The sequence below is a fragment of the Esox lucius genome, chromosome 7 (assembly GCF_011004845.1).
Source record: "Esox lucius isolate fEsoLuc1 chromosome 7, fEsoLuc1.pri, whole genome shotgun sequence".
NCBI lineage: Eukaryota > Metazoa > Chordata > Actinopteri > Esociformes > Esocidae > Esox > Esox lucius.
The window spans coordinates 22,238,381-22,263,454 of record NC_047575.1 but is presented as its reverse complement, the minus strand read 5'-3'; the positions used below and the strand labels follow the sequence as shown (position 1 = coordinate 22,263,454).

General features: G+C 37.6%; 1 protein-coding gene across 3 annotated transcripts; it reads left to right on the top strand.

Annotated features, from left to right (window-relative positions):
- Nucleotides 1-2,246: 2,246 nt before the first annotated feature.
- Nucleotides 2,247-23,552, top strand: tmprss2 (transmembrane serine protease 2). 3 transcript variants are annotated; one of them, XM_034293029.1, is made up of 15 exons: nucleotides 2,247-2,377; nucleotides 3,084-3,217; nucleotides 3,357-3,410; nucleotides 3,516-3,678; nucleotides 3,966-4,058; nucleotides 4,380-4,508; nucleotides 8,581-8,710; nucleotides 8,852-8,965; nucleotides 10,511-10,551; nucleotides 15,965-16,133; nucleotides 16,733-16,905; nucleotides 17,230-17,325; nucleotides 17,447-17,589; nucleotides 20,980-21,132; nucleotides 23,195-23,552. In XM_034293029.1, the coding sequence occupies exons 3-15, from the start codon at nucleotides 3,396-3,398 to the stop codon at nucleotides 23,201-23,203; spliced, it is 1,428 nt and encodes a 475-aa protein (XP_034148920.1). In that variant the 5' UTR covers nucleotides 2,247-2,377; nucleotides 3,084-3,217; nucleotides 3,357-3,395; the 3' UTR covers nucleotides 23,204-23,552. The 3 variants fall into 3 exon arrangements, with proteins under 3 accessions (XP_034148920.1, XP_034148921.1, XP_010902688.2); XM_034293030.1 differs by having other exon boundaries at nucleotides 2,248-2,377; nucleotides 4,380-4,496; XM_010904386.5 differs by lacking the exons at nucleotides 8,581-8,710; nucleotides 8,852-8,965; nucleotides 10,511-10,551 and having other exon boundaries at nucleotides 2,255-2,377.
- The last annotated feature ends 1,522 nt before the right edge of the window (nucleotides 23,553-25,074 follow it).

Sequence of the window (25,074 nt, the reverse complement as noted above, 5' to 3'; positions counted from 1 at the left end):
TGGTAATGAGTTCTAAACCCAAAAATTGTCAGCTTGACCTGATTCCAACTAAATTACTTAAGGAGCTATTTCCTGTGCTAGGTCAGCCAAAGTTGAACTTAATATATTGCTCCCTTTCCTCCAGATGTGTACCAAACTAACAAAAAATTGAGAAAATTAAGTGTCTTCTAAAAAAAAAATTGAATCTGGATGCTGACATATTAAACAATTATAGGCCAATATCGAACCTCTCAAAAATCTTAGAAAAATGTTTCCCAACAACTGAATGCCTTCCTGAAGAGAAATAACATTTATGAAATGCTCTGGTCCGGTTTCAGACCCCATCATACTGAGACTGCACTCGTGAAGGTAACACATGACCTTCTATTGGCTTTAGACATAGGTTCCGCATTCGTTCTGTTGCTTCTTAATCTTAGTGCTGCTTTTGACACTATTGATCATTCCCTTCTCTTAGAGTGACTGGAAACCTATATTGGGCTACGTGGATATGTTCTAGCCTGGTTTAAATCTTATTAATCTGAAAGATATCAGTTCTTATGTGTGGATGGCAAAACCTCTGCCAAATCAAAGGTATGCTTTGGTGTTCCTCAAGGCTCGGTTCTGGGCCCATTATTGTTCTCACTATATATGCTGCCTCTGGGTGATATAATCCGGAATCACAATGTCAACTTCCATTGTTATGCTGATGACACACAGTGGGGAAAACAAGTATTTGATACTCTGCCGATTTTGCAGGTTTTCCTACTTACAAAGCATGTAGAGGTCTGTCATTTTTATCATAGGGACACTTCAACTGTGATAGACAGAATCTAAGACAAAAATCCAGAAAATCACATTGCATGATTTTTAAACAATTAATCAAACACACTCAATCAAACAGACTCCAATGGCCAAGACCAGAGAGCTATGTAAGACCTGAACCCAATAGAAAATCTTTGGAGGGAGCTGAAAGTCCGTATTGCCCAGTGACAGCCCCAAAACCTGAAGGATCTGGAGAAGGTCTGTATGGAAGTGTGGGCCAAAATCCCTGCTGCAGTGTGTGCAAATCTGGTCAAGAACTACAGGAAACGTATGATCTCTGAAATTGCAAACAAAGGTTTCTGTACCAAATATTAAGTTCTGCTTTTCTGATGTATCAAATACTTATGTCATACAATAAAATGCTAATTAATTACTTAAAAATCATACAATGTGATTTTCTGGATTTTTCTTTTAGATTCCATCACACATAGTTGAAGAGTAGCTATGATAAAAATTACAGACTTCTACATGCTTTGTAAGTGGGAAAACCTGCAAAATCGGCAGTGCATCAAATACTTGTTCTCCCCACTGCCCTTTTCAGGAACAAGACATTTACAGCTGTTCTGCAGCAATGGAAGTAAACTAAGCCTTGAAAGCTGATGCTAAATTCCTAAAGGTGGCCCAACCTTCATTGACTCTGTCTGTATATTAGCAGTTTTGGAACAGACTGTGTTATTACACCCTTTTAAGCATTATTTGGACAGTATTGTACTGCTGGAAGTAGGCACTATGAGATGTTAATGCCTAAGAACATGATATATTGGCCATAAACCACACCCCCTTGTGTCTTATTGCTTATTATATATATTCATTTCCTTTGTTTAATTTTCATAATATTGAAATGTCAAATATTGTGCTATTATCATAGTCAATGTTTTTTAATTACTCCTACTTACAACTGAGCTACGTTTTACTTGTTTACAGTGGCTCTCAAAAGTATTCATCCCTGTGGACACTTCCACATTTGGTGTTACTACATGAAATAAAAATATATTTCATTTTTGCCTCGGATCAACACAAATGCAAAAAACGTTAAAGTGAATAATCCAATCCACAAGTTGTTCTAAATGTATTACATGATTGCCTAGGCTTGCGCAAGGTGTATGCAGATGTATTTCACCTGAAATCATGTGAAACACATTCATTATTTAATTAATTAAGCAATCAATTATTTTCTGTTATATATTTGTAATTTATTGAACATTAGCAGATTTTGTTTTTCACTTTGACATGATGGACTTTTTAAAACTTTTTTTTAACTTTTAAATTAACCACATTAAATCCATTTTGTTTTCGTGCATTTTCCCAGGAAGTCATACGGCAGGCTAAATATTAACTCAGCCAGTGTATCAAAGTCCTGAGCCCATTGAGTTTCTGTTTCACAGAGTTTCTAGTACAATTTGGAATCTCAAGTGCCTGTTTGGGGGCAAACACCAACAAGAACGTCGTCATAAAGTCTTGCCTGGTTATTGATTAACAGCCAAGAATAAAGAATATGCAAGGGGCCAGTATTTACTGTTTGCAACAGAAATGCTGAGCGATTTTCAGTTTGCTTTTGACAGAGGTAACTTGGCAGGTAGGTAGGTTTTTGGGGATCCTTTGCCATAACCAGTCCATCTATGGTCATAGAGGTGAATGGCTACTTCTGGTTTTAGACAACAGTTTTTTGGGCAATTGTTTTTCATTTGTCAGAAGATAAATGGTCTCTTTTAGGAGTAAATCCAATAAATGTTGATTCGTTTTAACATTAATTCTAAATAATGGCCTAGGTCATTCTGTCTTCAAATGCCTGGAAGTCAAAGGCATTAGGCATGATTGTAAAGTACCATTCCCAACAGACCTTGCAAAGATGGCAGCTGTATTGTTAGAGGATTGTCAATCAATAAGATCCCAAATCGTCTATAAAGACTGGAAATACATAGTTAAAAAATATCTTTACATTTTCATAGTAGACACACAATACTTCATTCTTAGACCATGCACCTTGGATTGTGTAGTTTATGGTTTACTGTGGGAAATGTGGTGACAAAAAATTGGCTAATCATTAAATGTCAAAGACGAATAATACTTTTCCCATCTCAGTTTCTGAACAATTGTTAGGAAACTTGTTGTATTTATGTTTTTATTTAAATTTTATTTTTTACCTAAGTTCATCTCTTAAAGTAGCTGAGACTTAAGGAAAAGTAAGTCTAGGCTTACACTGGGAGGCAGTCTAGAGCCAGACCAGGAAGTCACAGTATTATTTACCCATATGATTATTATAGCTTAGGTACAACTTTCAGGTCACGCTGTACACAAAAGCTGAGGTGTGGTCATGGCTGTTCATTACCAGGAGTAGGCATAATGACTCAGTTAGAGGGAGACAGAGGAAGGACTCCAAATCAGTGTTTGAAAGCAACAGTTGAACAAATTCAAGGTAAGTCTGGAACACACTACATGAAATCTGCCACTGAAAAGGTTGTACATTTGCCTGAATAATTTGCTAATAATAATAATAATTGCTGTACAGCAAAAACATTTAAATGTGCTCTACAAATGTCTTCAATCTATTTTAGATTTTATCATATGTTACCGGAACACTGAGTGGTGCCGACATGAACAGTAACCAGGTAACTTATGCTGTATATGTCCGTACTACTCCTCTACAGTATGTCAGACACTAGAAATGTCACCTTATTGCAGCTAATAAAACTCCTTGTCCTTTCTATGCCCAGTATGTGAACTATGGGTTTCAACAGGGGGAGAGAACTGCAAGACCTGTTCCAAATGCCTTGCCCAATGCTCTCCCCTCTATTTACCCTCAATACACCCCCCAGATCGTCAACACGCACCACACAGTTACGCATGGACTACCACAACCAGTCCCAGAACGAAAAGGTATACATTAGCCCTTCTACTGATATTCTTCCATTGATGAACAGTGTCCATATATTGGTAGTATATACGTAAATAGGGCTGCCAAGCTTTGAAGATGGCTTGGAGTGAGAGTTCTTGAAGCCACAAACTCCAGTTGAGCGACAAACGTCAATGTCATTATGTGTGGTGGTACACTTGATGTTTACATGTCGATGTTTTAAGGAACCACTAATGTGTGTATATCTAGGTCTCAGTTTGACGGTGTGTTTTTATTTATACGTTGAGTGTTGTTTTTATCTCTTTTTCAGTGATGAAAAAAAGTCGATGTAAATGTATTGTGGCCTCAGTCCTCAGTGTGTTACTCCTCCTTGGGGCAACGGGAGTGTTGGTTTGGTATTTCTGTATGTACAGTACACAATCTCCTCATACAGTATCTACATATCTTGATAGATTTGCTGACATAAATAAATAAAATGAATGCATTTTTAAATACAATGCTTGACCAACCGAGGCCACAGATTAATAACGATGACCTTATTTTTAAAGCATTGCTCCAAAGCAGAAAAACTTTAAGAAATGCTCCAAAGTAGTCAAATGTATCCAAATATGCATTTATCTACACTTAAGTTCCTAGCTAATGTTGTCATAATATTTATGACTATTACCATTTTGAAATGTAACATCTATCTAATAGCTTCTTTTGTGTGTGTTTGTATCTCCAGTATCCTACCAGTGTATTTTTGGGAGTTCCTGTAGGGAGGGAGGTATGTGTCTAAGTGCATCTCAGTGGTGTGATGGCGTCAGTGATTGTCCAGGAGGAGAAGATGAGACACAGTGTCGTAGGTCTACCTGTAATCATGTTTTTTATTACCGTTACAGTGAATTGTTCACCCCTTCGATATTTTGGCAATGGTTGTTTCAAAGGTCAGAGGCAAAATGTTTTGTGAAACTCCCTTCTGTCATTACGACCCTGATCTTTGAAACAGCCTACAAGAGGAACATTTTAGAATGTTCGTTTTTAACCAGTTCTTTTAGTTGTCTTAGCAATTTCACGTCTTCCCTATTTATATACTGTATTTATTTAATTGTCTCTTGCTGCATAAGTCTCTTGTATCAATGGTTGACTATTTCATGTATTCATTCTGAAATGTTTTATAATTCCCAAATTGAATTGTGTTTATCTTGATTGTTGCAAAGACGTGTTTAGTTCTTTAAATATAAACAAAAATATATTGTTACAACCAACAGAGGACATATGCGATAGCCTTACATATTAAAGGGATAGTTCATCCAAAAATCATATTTCGGTGACAGTCCCCTTACCGAGAGTAGCTCCTTCAAGCACAGAGTCAGCTCTGTCTCAGTCAGTAATTAGTGTTATTAGCATCTTACAAATTCATGAATGGAAACCATACGTAGACCTAACCCTATCGCAAAGCAGCATTGCAAGCGGAAAACTACTCTAAAACACTCCAAACTAATACAAGTGGTGTTGTTTACCTCAAACATGACAATGTTGTATTCCTCGAAAAAGAGTTTTAATTTTTGCAATATAATTCTCATTTCAAATAAACGGGTACATCCTGTGTTTACCAGTCAGTTTTGGGGTGATGGTGAAAATGTAAATCCCCAACCCTTGCCCAGAATATCCGGAGACAGTGTGCACTTTCGGTATTATAACATAGCAATCAGAAGTCTTACTTACAATCTGTCTTGTATCCATGGGTTGTACTGGGTAACTTAATGGAATTGCATTCGCCTTTAGTCCTCTTCTAAGTAAACGTGGGTCACAATCCTCTGTATTAAAATGTTTTTACAAATATTGTATGTCTCGTTGGCGAAGTTGCTCCACTGATTCTACCACAATTCAACTAGGGAGAGGCAGAGGTATTGTCCCAAATGCAGAGGGTGGAATTTAATTAACTCAAGATCCATGAGCAGGCAGAAGTCGACACCTATACTTAAGTTACAAACAAAGGAAATCCAGAAGTTTATTTATCAGATGCATTGAATAATTCATCCTGCACAATGACATTCTTGTGACATGGCACACAACATCTACATAGTAAGAATTAAGAAATATATAAAGCAAAACATATTGCAAAAAATATAGAAATAACATACATAAGGGTAAATTAGCCGCTAGGTGAAGCAACCTATCTTAACCAGGCTTGTAGAGGTTAAAATTCATGCTCACCTTGATGACAACGAACAGAAGCTGTGTATGGTGTCTATAGGAGAGCTAGCTAGGACTTGCAGAGAGGCGCTCAAGATGGCAGTGTGAGTGCACATTCGCTTCGGAGCTGTTCACCTTTAGACTTTCATATTAGTGAAACATAGTTGCTTAAAGTAGATTGTTAGAGTCATATCAATGCAGAGATGAGTGCATCGTGTTGACTTATTATTAAGTTCGTATCGTGTACAATTCTCGCCTATCAACGACACATGTGGGGGAAAAAAATACTTTGGCTAGTTACATCGCTAGCTAGCATACCACAACTGCGTCAGCATGCAGGTTCCGATGTAGAATCCGCTTATGAACAACTTACACGACTACTGCATGGCAGATGCACCTGTGATCTCCCTCTGGGACCTAGATCTCCCCCCTCTCCCCATACCTCCCTCCACAACTCCCTCCAAACCTCCTGCACCAAAGAAAATGAAGTCGCAGCGCGCCTTGGATCTAGACAGCGATGGTATTGTGCAGAAAATCTCAGTTATCTTCAACACGAGAATCGACTCTCTGGAAAAGAGTGTAGAGAGAATGTTTTCCAACAATACAATGAAGATTGAGGGGCTAAAGAAGATTTTGCCTGCACTGAGATCCGTGAAGTGAAAGGTAAAGTGACATACATTGATGGTCGAGTCAACGTGGCGGAGAATAAGGCGAGCCTGCTGGAACAACGAATAACTGAGCTGGAAAACTATTCGCGACGGTGGAACCTGCGACTCTACGGTATGGCTGAAAACAAGGACCAGAACGTCCGCCAAGAGGTTATACACATCTGTCAGTCCATCCTGCCGGAGCACAAGGCCAAACTCCCCGATGTTACTGACTCAGTGCACTGTCTTGGCCAACCAAAGAAAGATGCCACCAAGCCTCGAGGGATAATTCTACAGTTTGGTGCCCGTATATACAGTGATGCTGTCTGGAAAGCTGCAAAGAATTCCACCTTCCTTCAAAACAACAAGCTACGTTTTGCTGAAGACCTGTCCCCAGCAGTCAGAGAGCGTAGGATGCAGCTGTGGCCACTGGTGGCTAAAGCGCAAGAACAGAGTAAAAAATTTGACTTCTCTGAGATTTGAGCCGCAAAGAGGCAACCGGCAGGGCTGCCCTGTCTCTCCCTACCTATTCATTTTATGTACACAACTTCTTTCCACCCATATTAAAAATAGTGCTTTAAAAGGAATTTCAATTTGCAGAATTGCAGAAAAGTTATCATTACCCAACTAGCAGATGATACTACATCAAAAAATTATAATTATTTTCTGCAGCTTCTGGACTCTGCTTAAATCTAAAGAAGTGTGGACTTTTTTCCCTTAAAGAATGTGACACTTCCCAGGTTTGCAACATACCAATCAAGGATAAGATTACTTATCTAGGGATTACTATAATGAAAAATGAGGAGAAGAGATGCTCTGTAAACTTTAATTTGATTAGTGATAAGACAAAGAAAAAGTTTAATCAGTGGCTGCAGAGGGATTTATCCTTGAAAGGACGAGTATTGTTGACAAAAGCAGAAGGTTTATCCTGTCTTGCATATGCAGCCTGTTTGTCAACATTTTGGAAAACTGGGATGCCATGTTATCCGGACTTAAGAGGACAAGGACAACCCAAGTTGTTATCAGCGCTCAGTTCAGGAGCCTGCATCTCTGATGGTATGGGGTTGCATGAGTGCGTGTGGCATGGGCAGCCTACACATCTGGAAAGACACCATCAATGCTGACAGTTATATCAAAGTTCTAGAGCAACATATGCTCCCATCCAGACGTCGTCTCTTTCAGGGAAGACCTTACATTTTCCAACATGACAATGCCAGACGACATACTGCATCAATTACAATGTCATGGCTGCATAGAATAAGGATCCGGATACTGAAATGGCCAGCATGCAGTCCAGATCTTTCACCCATAGAAAACATTTGGCGCACCATAAAGAGGAATGTGCGACAAAGAAAACCTAAGACAGTTGAGCAACTAGAAGCCTGTATTATACAAGAATGGGACAACATTCCTATTCATAAACTTGAGCAACTTGTCTCCTCAGTCCCCAGACGTTTGCAGTCTGTTATAAAAAGAAGAGGGGATGCCACACAGTGGTAAACATGGCCTTGTCCCAATTTTTTTGAGATGTGTTGATGCCATGAAATTTAAAATCAACTTCTTTTTCCTTAAAGTGATACATTTTCTCAGTTTAAACATTTGATATGTCATCTATGTTGTATTCTGAATAAAATGTAGAAATCTGAAACTTCCACATCATTGCATTCTGTTTTTATTCACAATTGTACAGTGTCCCAACTTTTTTGGAATTGGGTTTGTACAAGAAAAGTCTAAAACAGTTGGGCAACTAGTTGTATTTTGAGGTTTCAAATGTAATAGAATTGCAATATATTTATGTTGAGAAGAGAGACATGAGCAAGCACATGGAGAGAGGAGAGAGAAATAAGTATTTGACATAATTTAGCAGGCACTCTTATCCCGAGCAATGAAATAGTCATCCATATTTCTTTCAGAATTGAGCACAAATAACCTCATGAAACAAAAAAAAAAGATATCAGTCAGGGTAAACCTAGATGAAAATAAATAAATAAATGCTCACAACATTCCATGGTTTTGAACGGTTCCATGTTTGACCGGTACCATTCATGATGGTATACACTTTTGTTTATATTTCCAATCTCAATTATTTTTTCTGCCTAGTTCGCCTCTATGGATTGAATTCTGTTCTGCAGAGTTACTCATCAGACAGTCAGATGTGGAAGCCAGTGTGTGCTGATGGCTGGAATGACAACTTTGGCAGGGCCGTCTGTCAGCAGATTGGATACAGCCGGTAGGCTTCCATGAGAAATAGGATCACACTTGGCATAGAGGATAACTGTGATCACTTTCACACATGCACTATATTCTGTATTATATACTGTGTGGTTGGAATCCTGAATTCTTATTGGCTAGTATTCTTTCTGTTTTCAAGTCAGTCCTATGTTTGGTCTTCACAAATACACCCAGGCTCTTTGGCTTCTAAGGGCTATATGAAGCTGTCTAACTTTGACATCAAATTCAGCCTACAGGAACAGCTAACTAGCAGGTGAGGATAACATTAATTCACTTTCCCTTTAATTTCAAAAGACGTTGACATTTTAATTGCTTCTTTTAAAATGGATCCACTATCTAAATATGTCTAAATGTATTTAGTGTAATTTAATGTTTATTTATTCATTTGCATAATATGTTTATTTGTATAGCTTTCCTTTTACAGTATTTACATTGGATAATATGTCTACAAACACTTATTATAATTTCAGCTTATGCAATGGCTGAAATCGAGACAGAGCAAGTCTGAACATTTTAACTTTTATTACGCTCTTTATTGTAACCAACCTTATTTAATTGAAAATCATATGGATTATTTGGTTAATGCCATTGTTGCAATGGACTTTGTAACTGTGTGCTTGAACTTTATTTAGCACTTGATATAGCCGGTTTCAATATAACAATGTAGAGAAGCCTACACATTCATGTTGTGAATCGTGTTTACTCGCCAACTATTGGATCCTACACCTGCAACATTCTATTTAGATTTACATGGGATACCAATAGAATCTGCCAGTCATTGTTATAATTTGAGGGGAGACATTAAGAGCCATGACATACCCTGTTCTAATGGACCAACTTGGAACAAGACAGCTCCTGCACTTGTTTAATTTAAAATCAAGCAATGTCCATAGTTTACAATAAAACAATTCATTTAACATAATGCACTGCTTTATAAACAGATTTTTTTAAATTTAGGATCAAGTTTGAACACATTTAATATTACAATTAATCGCAATTAACTACAATCGTTTATGCGATTAATCACAATTATTTATTTTAATAATTTATCATCACTAGTACAGATCAACAAAGAGATTTCTGAGCTAAGGCATTCAAATATTTTTCCACTTTTTCCACTATATTTATCATGGAGCACAATAACCAGGATATTGCAAAGGCCAAGATATCAGTCTGATCATGGAGGCTACCAAGAAGCTAATGGCAACCTTAAATGGGCTGCAGAATTTCAAGAAATGGACACTTCCTGCATATTACAACCAAGTCTGACCTGTGGAGTAGAATGGCAAGAAATAAGCAATTTTTCTCAAAAAGAACGTCCAATATATTTTGCCTAAAGACACATTAAGTCTCCCAGAATCATGTGGAGAAATTGTGTTATGGTCTTTTGAGACCGAGGTTAATTCCAAAAGATATGTTTGGTGCAAAGCCAACATTACTAATCACTCATACAATATGTTACTACTGTCAACCATGCTGGCAACAGCTTAATGAAATGGACATACTTTTCTTTAGCGGGGACAGGAGTTCTGGTAAGTATACAGGGGACACAGAGTAGCTCCAAATATCAACATATTTTGCTGCAAAACCTGCTGGGATAAAATTGCAAAATCCAGGTTGGTTGATAAAGATTTCAGCCTTTATAAACAAATGCTCAATATGTTCAATAAGGGTGTTGTAGACTTCCTTACTATTTTATGTTGTTCTGTGTATTGTCTTGGACAGATTGTCATTTAAAAAATAAGAATTGGTTCTCAAACCGTCAAATAATTGTTAAATTAATAACTTTTTCCTGCAGTGCCTACTGCTCAACACAAGCGGTCTCCCTGAAGTGTATTGGTAAGCCATTACTTTACTCTTACACTAATTCATTCTCCATACAGACACAGCTGACCTTCAGGTTAGAACAGAGCTTATAGAAACAGGCAGGGGAACACATTTTAAATAATTCAAAGAAAATGTACATAGGGATGATATACTGTACATGGCTGTGGGGAAGTACTATAATTGCCCACCTTGAAAATACATGTGTGCAGATTTTGACATACTGCATGGATACTCCTAATTTCAACACCCCTGACTGATTAATGTAACCTAATTTAACAATTAACCCTGAATAATTACACTTTGAAATCATTTAACAAATATATTTGGTGGAAGAAATATGTACTCCTACTTTCGATTGTTTATCAACTTTCGCAGAATCTGTATTGAACTTAAATCAACTGGGAGGAATCTTTGCCCACTGTTCCATTCAGAACTGCTTCAGCAGTGGGCAGTTTCAGTATAAATGTATACAAATCTGTTATAGGTTCCAGACTTCAAAGATTAAAGAAGGAATAGAAATATGCCAAGCAATGAGTTTACTACATGAGTACAAATTTCTATTTAGTGCAATCTTCTCTGTCAGCGGCATGCTACTCCTCCCACAGTGTTAATCATTGGCATACATTTTCATAATTAGTATTAATAAGCCCTAAAACAGTATCTCTTGAACTGTAAAAGCTACAGAGACCAAACCAGCTTCTTTTTTTTTTTTACATGTTTAGACAATCCAAATATACTTATTAGTGTATGAACTATGACAGAATACATTTGACAAAAAAATGTCTAGTCAGATCTAGATCTGTTCAAACTAGAGACCAAACCAATTTCTTTTTTTTTTATATATATTTTTTTACATATTTTGAACATCCCAACCCAAAATGCTTATACTGTAGGGGTGTGAATATAAATACAACTCCATTTCCAAAAGTGTTGGGATGCTGGGTAAAATGCTACTAAAATCAGAATGCATTGATATGCAAATCATTTAATCCTTATATTTAATTGAAAATCGCATAAAGACAACGTTTTAAATGTTAAACCAACGGGATGTTAACTGTTTTTGGAAAAATGTATGCCCATTTTAAATTTGGGACAGCTACATGTTTCAAACAATTTGGGACATGGGCATGTTTTACTGCCTTGCATCACCTCTGTTTTTAACAACACTGTATAAGTGTTTGGAAAATGAGGAGACCAATTGCTGTAGTTTTGAAAGTGAAATGTTTTCCCATTCTTGCTCGATATAGGATTTTAACTGCTCAACAGTTCAGGGTCTCCTTTGCTATATTTTTTGTTTTCGTAATTGTTTTGTTTTCATAAATGTTTTCCATAGGGGCCAGGTCTGGACTGCAGGCAGGCCAGTTTAGCACCTGGACTCTTTCACTACGGAGCCTTGCTGTTGTTATATGTGCAGAATGTGGGCATTTTGTCTTGCTGAAGTATGCGAGGCGTTGTCTGGATGGCAGCATATGCAAAATGTATATACAGTTGTGCTTATACGTTTGCATACCCTTGCAGAAATTGTGAAATTATGGCATTGATTTTGAAAATATGACTGATCATATGAAGCTATTTATTATCACATAGTTGTTTGGCTCCTTTTTAAATCGTAATGATAACAGAAATCACCTAAATGGCACTGAGAAAAAAGTTTACATATCCTTTAATGTTTGGCCTTGTTACAGACACAAAAGGTGACACACACACACAGGTGAAAATGGCAATTAAAGGTGAATTTCCCAGACATGTGGTTTTTAAAATTGCAATTAGTGTCTGTGTATATATAGGCAATGAGTTTGTTAGCTGCTCTGGAAAAAGATGGTGTGGTGGTTTCAGGGAGCACAATACGACGATATTTGAACAAAAATTATCTGCGTGGTCGAGTTGGCAGAAAGAAGCCTTTACTGCGCCAATGCCACAAAAAAGCCTGGTTACAATATGCCCAGCGCCAAAATGATAAGAATTGAAAAAACATAGCATTTCAAATCCTCTCCAAATGTTTTTAATAGCAATTTATCAAAAAACTGTTGAACAAGCAGAAAATAAACCGAAAGCTAGTGAGATCCTCCAACCGATGTCCTTTTCCCATGTTGGTTATTTCTGTTTTTCCAGTTACTGTAATACTTTCCCCTTAAAAAATATTTTGTGTAGTCATGTGACTCCGCCCTGTCCAGTCACCGGCATGGAAGCAACATGGAGGATCATTCAAATGCCCGGTCAACTGAGCAACTTATACCAAAGAAAAACGCACTGTCCGTCGTTTGGACACATTTTGGTTCAGCGAACAAAGGTAATACCACCAAACTGTTTCCACACCTGGAGCACAATCACGTTAACGAATATGAACAGCGCATGGATAAAAAAAAGACAGACTGACAAGCGCCCATCAACAAGTGCCTCCATAAAGCAGGTGTCGATAACACAAGCATTTCCAAATGCTACACATTATGAAAAGGATTCAAGAAGATAGAAAGAAACGGAAGCCATTTGTTACTGCATTGCAAAGGATATGGCTCCCATAGCTACAATGGAGCGCTGTGGGTTTAAACACCTCCTTAAAACTCTCGACAGAAGATACTCTGTGCCATCGAAACCATATTTTTCCTAAACTGCACTGCCCAACATGTACAAAACATGTCGTAAAGTAGCTGCTAAACTGAAGTCTGTTCAGTGCTTGCAGCCACAGTTGATTTCTGGTGAAGTAGAACGATGGACCTATGCTTGAGCCCTACTTTGCACTACATTGACGATAAATGGAATCTGCGCAACAGATGCGGCATATTTTCCAGTCGATCACACGTCAGAGATGATTGCACAGGGCCTGAGAGATATGTGGTAACTCACGGGAGAACCTCGTGGCCTAATGCAACAAGGTTATTGTAAGGTTTTTATTTTTTCTTTTTTCCCCTCGAAGATTTCAGTTTGTTTTTTGATTGAATTCACATTATAGGTCATATTAAAGGTGGAAGAAGTTCTGACATGATTTATCTTTGTCTCATTCTTTTACATTACAAAAACCTGGCTTTTAACAGGGGTGTGTAGACTTTATATCCATTGTATTTAGTTAATAGAAAGAGGGTGGGATGCTCTGAAGCAGGACAGGACCTCTGCGGCTGATTGCCTCTCCCAACCCCACACCCCTGTCCCTCAAACTCACTCCCCTCTCCCAACCCCACATCCCTGTCCCTCAAACTCACTCCCCTATTTTTTAACCAGTTTGGTTATGGGGTTTCATTTATTCAAGCATGATAGACATTTTTGTTTTTCAAATGGTCAGAAATAACAAGAAAATTCATATATTTCTATCATAAGGTAACTCATTGCCTTTACTGTATTGGGACCGATCATGCTTACTGTTGTTTGTAGTCACCCCCCAAAGGACAATTCTGAGCCAGGAAAAACCCTGATGGTCCCATTGCTCTTTAGCCCGGAGGGCGCAGCATCCATGATTCCCAAAAATAATTTTCTCATTTTGATTTGTCAGACCACAAATTATGATTCTCTGACTATTTTAATGATATTATGTATGATAGAGGATGAGATCCCGAAACTCTTTTATGCTGCTTGCGCAGACTTTTCAGTGGAGTGGTGAACTCCTCCCTATCTCTTTTTATACCCATATGTGTTATTGACCTGTTGCCAGTTAACCTAATTTGTTAGATGTTCCACCACGTACTTTTTGCCGGACGCGTAAGTGGAGCCGGCCAAGAAGAGTGAATGTCTCTTACTGACAGACTGGCTACCCCTTGTTAAATAGCGTAGTGGTTAGAGATGCGGCCCTGCAAGCAATAGGTCCTATAACGAATCTCGTCCCGTTCGAATCTCGTCACAGTCAAAACTAATTATGCATTAGGATTTGTTCTGGATAGACAAAAACGTTGCTGGCTACAACCTTCAGAAGCTACGTTATGGTAAGCCTAAAATAAAACTGTTTACGATAATATTGCAACTATTTCTATTTGTCAAAACCCTTTGGGCAGTAAAGAGTAGGGGTTTCCATGATTCTCTCATTTTTTCACTTGACAAAAAAGTCTGTTATCGTCACCTATATTGATAGTTATTTTGGGCCAAGAAATGAAATAGCTTTGGCAGTGTAATCTTCAGTCTTGCTAGCAAATCCTCAATTCTTATTATTCCAAGTAAGTTAGTAGATACTAGTAAGCCTATTAATGGCTAATAAGCTGTTAAAACGGCCAGTGGCAAAAGCTATACAGTTCATAGATGCTATTTGGGTGGGAGGTAAACTTAATAAGAAACGTTAGTCAGTTTAAAACAATGCTTAATGGTGTCTAGCTAAATATTCAAACTTGCTGTGATGTTAATGCATGATAAAATGATCTAATGTCGAGATGCTATACCGACATTGGGCAAACATATAGCTTCATGGCATATTGATTAAAGACACAGCCTCAGACCCGGGTTGAAATCCAGTGAGGGAATGGCATTTATCACTTTTAATTGCGGGCCGGCTGAACTAGGATTGCCTGGTTCCTTTTCTGGGGTTTTTTGCTGCTCATGGACTATGGCTCTTCAGTATGCAACCAAGAAACCTTCAGGATCAGCTGGTTTTCCATGTTTTGGGCTAAATCTGAACACAAACGACATTGCACTAATGCAAAAATGTCATTAACCAACTAATTAATTTGATTTTCAATGAAATATTGTTGGTTACAAGATCCCAATAAATGTGGAAAAAGTTCATACTTGCTTTGTCTTGATTTTAGCCATTACATGCCAAATTTTTAATATGTTTCTGTAGACATTTTATCCATTGTAAATACTGTAAAAAGAAAGCTATAAAAATGAACAAATAAACATAATATGTAAATGAATAAATAAACATTAAATGACACTAAATACATTTAGACATATTTAGATAGTGGATTCAGCAGGTGCAATCAACTGACAGCAGGTGGTTCATTTTAATTTTAAAAGAAGCAATGAAAATGTCAACGTCTTTTGAAATTACAGTGAAAGTAAATTAATGTTTTCCTGTCTTTTGTTGCCCCTCTCCCAGCTTTTCTGAAACGTGTTGCTGGCATCAAATTCATGTTTTTCATGGAACAATATTTATTTTTAGTTTCTACATTTGATATGTGGTCTTTGTACTATTTTCTATTGAATATAGGGTTTCACTTATTTGCACATCTTGGCATTGTGTTTTTATTTCCATTTTACACAGCGTCACAACTATGTAATTTACATTCAGTAACCCTGCAAATGTATCTCTTGAACTGTTCAATGGAGAGACAAAAAAACGACTTAGTTCTTCGGTCATTAGGCTCTTCCAACGTGAAAATCGTACTTTATTTTTAAAGATTTATAGCCTGCTGGCCATGCAATTCTGTATACAGTTATTCTACAAAATGAGTATGTTGTGTTGGGTTTTGTAACCTTTCTCTGTGTGTGTTTGTGTTGCTTCCAGACTGTGGTGTCAGTGTAGCTGCCCCTAAGAGCCGAATTGTTGGGGGGGGCATTGCAGTGAGTGGGGCATGGCCATGGCAGGTTAGTCTGCACTCCGGAGGTCAGCACTTGTGTGGAGGCTCCATTATCAGTCCTGAGTGGATCATCACCGCTGCACACTGTGTAGAAGTGTAAGTTGACTGATACTTCAAATAAGTGACTTGTTTACAGTGCAGTGAATTACCACCTGATCACAAATATATAAGTACATACGTCTTGTGTTACTTTTTCACTCTCAAAAAAAGCAAAAATACAGACAATCTAAAATAACACAAATTACTTTTTACTGAACTGTATAACGTTCAGTATGCGTTCAGAGAGGAAGAGGCCTTCCACATCTAATTAGTACATAGACTATTTTAATTACTTAACTCTTTTATCCGGTGCCATGAAATAAATCATTTTAATTGCTTTCTACACAATTTCAACTGTTTGAAGTTACACATTTTCCTGTAAGTGGGCATACATACTGATTATATTTTACTAGTCATTTGTTTCTAAAGCATACATTTTAAATGATCAAACATAATAGTTCCTCTCGGAGGAGCCTCTTGAAATGAGACAGAGGAGGATGGTACTCCTCATAATGAAATTCAAAACATCAATCTTTTGAAAAGCATCAATAACACAACACTAGACGGTGAACATTTTTTGGTTACAGATCTCTGCAAAGAAAAAAGCAGGGATCATCACCTCATGACTTATTGACTTGTTTCATTATGTATGTTAGGTTTTCATCTCCCAATGACTGGAGAGTGTATGCTGGCTACCTGACCTTGACCCAGATGACTTTTGCCCGTGGGAATTCAGTAGGACGCATAATCTCTCATAAAAACTATGACAAGCGGACTTACGACAATGACATTGCTCTTATGAAACTCAACCCACCTCTCACTATGTCAGGTAAGTCCCTTGTCAATGTCAGACATTTGAAATGCATCGTCCAATAGAAAGTTACTATGGGGTTTTGGAAAAAGTAGATTATGATGTGCATTCTCACAATTAAATCTACTCTCACAAAAAGTAGATTTTTACCTATAATTTGCCTGAATGAATGCTAAAAAGTATACACACTAAGCTGTTAACTTTCTCCATTTACATAATTCCACTGAGTCTCCCACTAGATATATTGAGTTTTTGGAAATCTGGAATATACATTTAAAACCTGTTGCGCAACAGTTTGTTATTCTGCATGTTCTGAGAGCCAACTCTCATGCTATGCTGCAGATGCGGTGAGACCAGTGTGTCTGCCCAATTTTGGTCTGAATCTGACTCTAGAGCGAGAAGCATGGATCTCTGGTTGGGGCTCCACTAGGACAGGAGGTAAGGCACTCAAGACAAATTGTGTGCCAAATGATGCTGTAATTACTAAAAACATTTAATCAAGCAAAAACTTTTAATATAAGTGAAGCCTTGTGATTGATCAGAATATCTATGACTCCAGGGTCAGCGGAGGAGAACCTGCGTCAAGCCCAGGTCACCATGTACAGCAGAAAGACATGTAATGCACCGTTGGTGTATGATGGACTTGTCACCACCTCCATGATCTGTGCTGGTAGACTGGCTGGAGGAGTGGACTCTTGTCAGGTCAGATTCACACACAGGACCACAGGTGCTGCGCTTACTGCTGTATGCTTCATATTGTTTTTGTAGTATTGTGGTGTTTTTCATGTGTGCATGCTGCAACAGTATATGTGTACTGGATGCAGCAGTCCAACATGTGTTTTTGTGTTTTATGACAAAGTAGATCAGTGATAAGAAATTAACTCATCCTTTGAAAGGTTGTGAAGTTGTTGTTTCATTAGGTAATGCTAATTTCATTGGGGAACTATTTTCAGAGTTAAAAATGAATTGTTAGTTTGTGATTTGTGAAGTCCTGTAATGCTTAGGATGTGCTGATATACCTTCTCTTTAACTTTATCCGTTGGATGGAATAGCTGTAGGGGGCATCTTTTTATTAACTACTAAGACTGATTTGCGCCATCCCTGCACTATATAAATCTGAGTTGCTCTAGCGTTTGACATCAGTGACGTTTTAGCACACAGATTTTCGAGGCACATGCTAAGATCAAACAGATTCCTAAATGCCTTCTAAAAAGTTGTGGATGATGTCTGTACCATCAGAAGACATTATCCATTTTCCCATTATTACCTCAGCCATAGATATGTCATTGTAGTCATTGATTGTTTCTTTAATTAATTTATGATGCACATCCAGATGATGTAGAGCAATGTTTTATGGACAACACTGATGGCCCTGGCACAGTTTAGTTGGAACAGGGTCCAGTTGACAGCTAGTAGTTTAAGAAATCATTACTATCTTAGTAATTGAGTACTGCACAATTTAAAATTGCAAGACGTGTCCCCATTCGTCTGAGGTGCTTGCAGTTCTACGTTATCTCAGGACAACTGGGTTTGAGAGTAGTCTGTAAAATATTTTCTAATTACCCAGATTTCTTTACTCTGACTTCCTTGGGAAGATGGAGAGAGTCTGGGACCACATCCAAATAATCTGAGTTGTCTGAAAATGTATATACAGTGGGGAGAACAAGTATTTGATACACTGCCGATTTCGCAGGTTTTCCCACTTACAAAGCATGTAGAAGTCTGTCGTTTTTATCATAGGTACTCTTCAACTGTGAGTGACGGAATCTAAAATAAAAATCCAGAAAATCACATTGTATGATTTTTAAGTAATTAATTAGCATTTTATTGCATGACATAAGTATTTGATACATCAGAAAAGCAGAACTTAATATTTGGTACAGAAACCTTTGTTTACAATTAAAGAGATCATACGTTTCCTGTAGTTCTTGACCAGGTTTACACTCACTGCAGCAGGGATTTTGGCCAACTCTTCCATACAGACCTTCTCCAGATCCTTCAGGTTTCGGGGCGGTCACTGGGCAATATGGTATTTCAGCTACCGCCAAAGATTTTCTATTGGGTTCAGGTCTGGAGACTGGCTAGGCCACTCCAGGACCTTGAGTTGCTTCTTACGGAGCCACTCCTGATGTTTCTACCTCCATGCTTCACGGTTGGGATGGTGTTCTTGGGGTTGTACTCAGCTTCTTAAAGAAAAACTAACAGGTCTGTGAGAGACGGAATTCTTACTGGTTGGTAGGTGATCAAATACTTATGTCGTGCAATAAAATGAAAATGTATTATTTAAAAATAATACAATGTGATTTTCTGGATTTTTTTTTTATTCCGTCTCTCACAGTTGAAGTGTACCAATGATAAAAATTACAGACCTCTACACTGTTTGTATGTAGGAAAATCTGCAAAATCGGCATTGTATCAAATATTTGTTCTCCCCACTGTATGTGGATTAAGGAATATGCATGGTGTGTTGTGTAATTCCAGAGGTTTAAGGCAACATATTTTTTCCAGGAAGTCCTAGACAAAATAATTAATGGTTGGTGATGAAATGAACCTGGGAAATGGGGTGATTGATTTACCAGGAACAGGGTGATTGATTAATCTGCTTCATAGGCAGAATGTGTTAAACTGGAACCATAATCAACCATCTGCCAGGCATTTGAGACTGGCCTAAAATCTATGTTGTAAGGTCCCAACAGTGCATATATTTGCATAGGAAAGTAAATTTTACAGGGTTTACATGTAAGTCACTTTACTAGAGCTGATTTAGACTACATCCGTTTTTGTAAATTCCTTAAAATATCATAAAAATAAAATGTAAATACGATTTTCATTTCACATTTGCAAGAAGTTACTCTTGCTGTTAGGCAAAATATATTCGCATGCAACGCTTCGGACTGACCAAAGAGCTGGAAGGCATATAAACTCACTGACAATTTTGTTTACTTGTTAAATATCATGGCTCTCTCTTTTCAAGAAGTGCTAGTGATGGTAGAATTGTTATTCAAGATGTTTTTAGTTGCTTCCCAACTACAACAAAAAACACATCTTATTCTGTTTTGGACCTGAACCTAACTTCTTATGTCACTGCTCGTACCACTCCAATACACATTCAGCAAGATGTAGTCTTTAGAACTCAGTAGCCGCTGGGATTATCAGTCAGAAAAATGTCCCATTTTCAAGTGTACACTAAATATTAAATATATGATAGCTTACATGTATTATAGCACATAGGATAACTTTGACATTTGTTTTAAATGTTTTGGTTGCTTTTTCACTCTAACTCCCATATACAGGCAACTCAATATTGTTCATTAATGCCCCACGAGTTGAGATCTTGCATGGAGTCCCAGACCAAGGGAGATTGACCGTCATCTAAAACTTTTTCAAAAAATTGCGCCAACAGTTGTTGCCTTCTCACCAAGCTGCTTGCCTATTGTCCTGTAGCCCATCCCAGCCTTGTGCTGGTCTACAATTTTATTCCTGATGTCCTTACACAGCTCTCTGGTCTTGGCCATTGTGGAGTCTGTTTGATTGAGTGTGTGGACAGGTGTCTTTTATACAGGTAACAAGTTCAAACAGGTGCATGTCATGCAATAAAATGCAAATTAATGATTTAGAAATCATACAATGTGATTTTCTGGATTTTAGATTCCATTTCTCACAGTTGAAGTGTACCTATGATAAAAATTACAGACCTCTACATGCTTTCAATGTAGGATAACCTGAACAATCGGCAGTGTATCAAATACTTGTTCTCCCCACTGTATTAACAAGGTTAGATGAGCATTTCACTCTCCACTGAATACAGGCAGTAAACGTCCACACCCCTGAATATTCCAAGAATTACTTGTATCGATCAATCCAAAGAAAAAGCAAAGGCAGGATCAAGCAAAGGCAGGATCTGCTGTTGCGATTACATAATTCAACAAATACTCTTAATATATCATAGGAATCAAACCCACAATGGTGTTTGTAGTGTCATGCCTTACCAGCTAAGCAATACAGGAACATCTGTAGTCCACAGACCAAAATAATCCCACTGTTAAGATGGATATACATCTTATCCAATGTCTGTGCTTCTGTGCCTTGCAGGGAGATAGTGGGGGACCAATGGTGTCCAAGGAGGGTTCAGTATGGTGGCTGGTAGGAGTCACTAGCTGGGGTGAAGGTTGTGCTTTGAAGGACAAACCAGGAATCTACAGCAATGTCACACACTTCCTCCCCTGGATATATGAACAAATGCATGTAAGTAATGATAACCGAAGGTGAGTTATTTGTTATATATATCTTTTTTGGAGATATATATATATTATAGCTCCTGGAAAAAATTGCGACACCACTACACCTTTTTCTTTCCTTTCCAAAAAATTTGAAAAGGAAGGTTTTGAGTGAGGGACAGAAAGTTGAAATTAAGAGACCACTGCAAATTGAATGCTTCTGTTCCTCACTCAAAACTTTCCTTTTCAACTTTTTTGGAAAGGAAAGAAAAAGGTACAGTGGTTTTATAATTTTTTCCAGAGCTCTCTCTCTCTGTCTCTCTCTCTCTGTGTATATATATATATATATATATACAGGTGCTGGTCATAAAATTAGAATATCTTCAAAAAGTTGATTTATTTCAGTAATTCCATTCAAAAAGTGAAACTTGTATAATGTATACATTCATTCCACCCAGACTGATATATTTCAAGTGTGAATTTCTTTTAATTGTGATGATTATAACTGACAACTAACGAAAACCCCAAATTCAGTATCTCAGAAAATTTGAATATTGTGAAAATGTTCAATATTGAAGACACCTGGTGCCACACTCTAATCAGCTAATTAACTCAAAACACCTGCAAAGGCCTTTAAATGGTCTCTCAGTCTAGTTCTGTAGGCTAGACAATCATTGGGAAGACTGCTGACTTGACAGCTGTCCAAAAGACGACCATTGACACCTTGCACAAGGAGGGCAAGACACAAAAGGTCATTGCTAAAGAGGCTGGCTGTTCACAGAGCTCTGTGTCCAAGCACATTAATAGAGAGGCGAACGGAAGGAAAAGATGTGGTAGAAAAAAGTGAACAAGCAATAGGGATAACCGCACCCTGGAGAGGTTTGTGAAACAAAACCCATTCAAAAATGTGGGGGAGATTCACAAAGATTGGACTGCAGCTGGAGTCAGTGCTTCAAGAACCACCACGCACAGACGTATGCAAGACATGGGTTTCAGCTGTCGCATTCCTTGTGTCAAGCCACTCTTGAACAAGACACAGCGTCAGAAGCATCTCGCCTGGGCTAAAGACAAAAAGGACTGGACTGCTGCTGAGTTATGTTCTCTGAATATTTTGCATTTCCTTTGGAAATCAAGGTCCCAGAGTCTGGAGGAGGAGAGGAGAGGCACAGAATCCACATTGCTTGAAGTCCAGTGTAAAGTGTCCACAGTTAGTGATGGTTTGGGGTTACCCTTGTCATCTGCTGGTGTTGGTCCACTGTGTTTTCTGAGGTCCAAAGTCAACGCAGCCGTCTACCAGGAAGTTTTAGAGCACTTTATGCTTCCTGCTGCTGACCAACTTTATGGAGATGCAGATTTCATTTTCCAACAGATGTTGGCACCAGCACACAGTGCCAAAGCTACCAGTACCTGGTTTAAGGACCATGGTATCCCTGTTCTTAATTGGCAAGCAAACTCGCCTGACCTTAACCCTATAGAAAAACTATGGGGTATTGTGAAGAGGAAGATGCGATACGCCAGACCCAACAATGCAGAAGAGCTGAAGGCCATTATCAGAGCAACCTGGGCTCTCATAACACCTGAGCAGTGCCACAGACTGATCAACTCCATGCCACACCGCATTGCTGCAGTAATTCAGGCAAAAGGAGCCCAAACTTAGTATTGAGTGCTGTACATGCTCATACTTTTCATGTTCATACTTTTTAGTTGGCCAACATTCTTTAAAAATCCTTTCTTTAAAAATCCTTTTTTTGTATTGGTCTTAAGTAATATTCTAATTTTCAGAGATACTGAATTTGGGATTTTCATTAGTTGTCAGTTATAATCATCACAAAGAAATAAACATTTGAAATATATCAGTCTGTGTGTATTGAATGAATATAATATACAAGTTTCACTTTTTGAATGGAATTTCTGAAATAAATCAACCTTTTGATGATATTCACATTTTATGACCAGCACCTGTATATATATATATATATATACAGTATACATATGTAACAAATATATTATTCCATTATGTGTACAAAATCATTACACTTCTAACTTTGAAATGTTTTGTACCTTTTTTTGTCTCTTAATTTTCCTTGCAGAAAACCTGATGTATATGCCAATGAAGATGGACCCTTTATCAAATTCATGTGTATTCTGATATTGCACTTAGGTAGTATAGTTTTGGTCTGTTGACCTAATGATTTTAATTCTCAGGGAACATCCTTTTGACATCCTTTTGATTTATTAATAAAGTATAAGATATTGTAACATTTTCATTAATGATATGAAATATATTTTGTAATTGGGATTTTGTATTGTAGTCCACTACACTATATGCATACACATATTAATAGAGTGCCCATAGAAAGTCTGTGCCCCTTCAACTTTATTTTCTACATTTTGTCTTTTTTGTTGCAGATTCATGCACTTAAAAAAAGATTAAATAATAATCCACCCTTTTACCAGTTTTATTTTATAATTGTAAAATAGAAATGTATATAATTAAAGTAAAAAAATATATCCAACATGACACATCCTTCCAAAGAACACTATAACTACTGTCAAGAAGGATTGTTGCAGCATTATGTTATCTGGATATTTCTCATCATTGGGTACATTTATAATAAAAACTAAAATGAATGGAGCAATGTACAGAAAAGTATATAGAAAACCTGCCATTCTCAACAATAACGCTGAAACTGAAGTTCGCCTTTAGGCATGGCAACAACCCAAAGCACACCACCAAAGCCACAGTGGAGTGGTTAAGGCTTAAAAAGGTAAATGTACTTAAGTGGCCCAGATAGATCCCAACCTAAATGTAATCATGAACTCAAGATTGCTGTCCAAGGAGCATGACAACATTTTAAAGAATTATGGATAAAAAACTGCTAAATCTGAGTGTAAACAAGGTTTGTGGTGCAATAAAGTGCGTCCACGAAGTATTAAGTCCAAAATGGGTGAAGACTTATTATGTTTCTATTTTGTGTTTTTAATATTTGTTTTCATTTCACCATATTAAACATTTCCCTTAAAACTGTGGAATATTGTCTTTAGATCAGTGGGGCAGGATCATCAATTAAATACATGACACACAAAGGCCCTGACACAATGGGAATAAAGGTCAGGGGGATACGTTTATTTAGGCACTTAACATGTTTTGTTTGACATGATAAGGCTTTTCTAATAACTGGGTGTTAAAGTATTCATTACCAGAAGTGGTTTTTATGTGTAGTGTAATACTGTATAGCAAACTCCAGATGGTGCTACACTCAGCAAAAATGAAAATACAACTGTTAAAAAATCTACTGTACTTACCTACTTTAATTGGGCTGGTAGATCTTTGATAGTATGGACCTATTTTGGTTTCACAGCTCCTGGGGTCTTTCAAACACCTGAAAAGTAACATCTGAAAGCACATTTGGAATTACAGAACATGTGTGACCCACTTTGGTTGGATGAGACTGAGATAGAGCAAAATTCAAGGCCCTTCTCATGGTGGAAACCTAACACTGTCAATTCTACTACACACACCGCCCCTACAGTGGGAGCATCATGGTGTGGAAATGCTTGTCAGCAGGGAATGGTTGTTTTGTTAAGAGTAAATGGAGAATAGATGGACCAAAATATAGGGAATTATTTTAAGACAGCCTGCTTGAGTACAGAACTGAAACTGAGAAAACTCAACTTTCAGCGAGACAGTGATCCCTTCCCCAAGGCCAAGGTACATTGGAGTGAATCAAGAGTAGCGAGGTGTATTATTTGAAAATTGCAGTCCACAAGCATCATCCAACAAACCTGAACAACATGATGAATCAGCCAAAATCATTCTGACACTGTTTGCAAAGTTGGCACAAATGTACCAAAATATTTAACGCTGTCATTGCATCAAGGTGTTTCCAAATATTAATGCGTTCGGGTTGAATATTTATGCATATGCAGCTCTGGAATTTTTCTAAAAACCACTCCTAATTTTTCTTAA

Excerpts from the sequence above, each read along its gene's own strand:
- tmprss2 (XM_034293029.1), top strand. Across the intron at positions 4,509-8,580 it reads ACAGTGTCGTAGGTCTACCT|TTCGCCTCTATGGATTGAAT; the intron begins GTAATCATGTTT and ends TTTTCTGCCTAG. Across the intron at positions 17,326-17,446 it reads GGGCTCCACTAGGACAGGAG|GGTCAGCGGAGGAGAACCTG; the intron begins GTAAGGCACTCA and ends CTATGACTCCAG.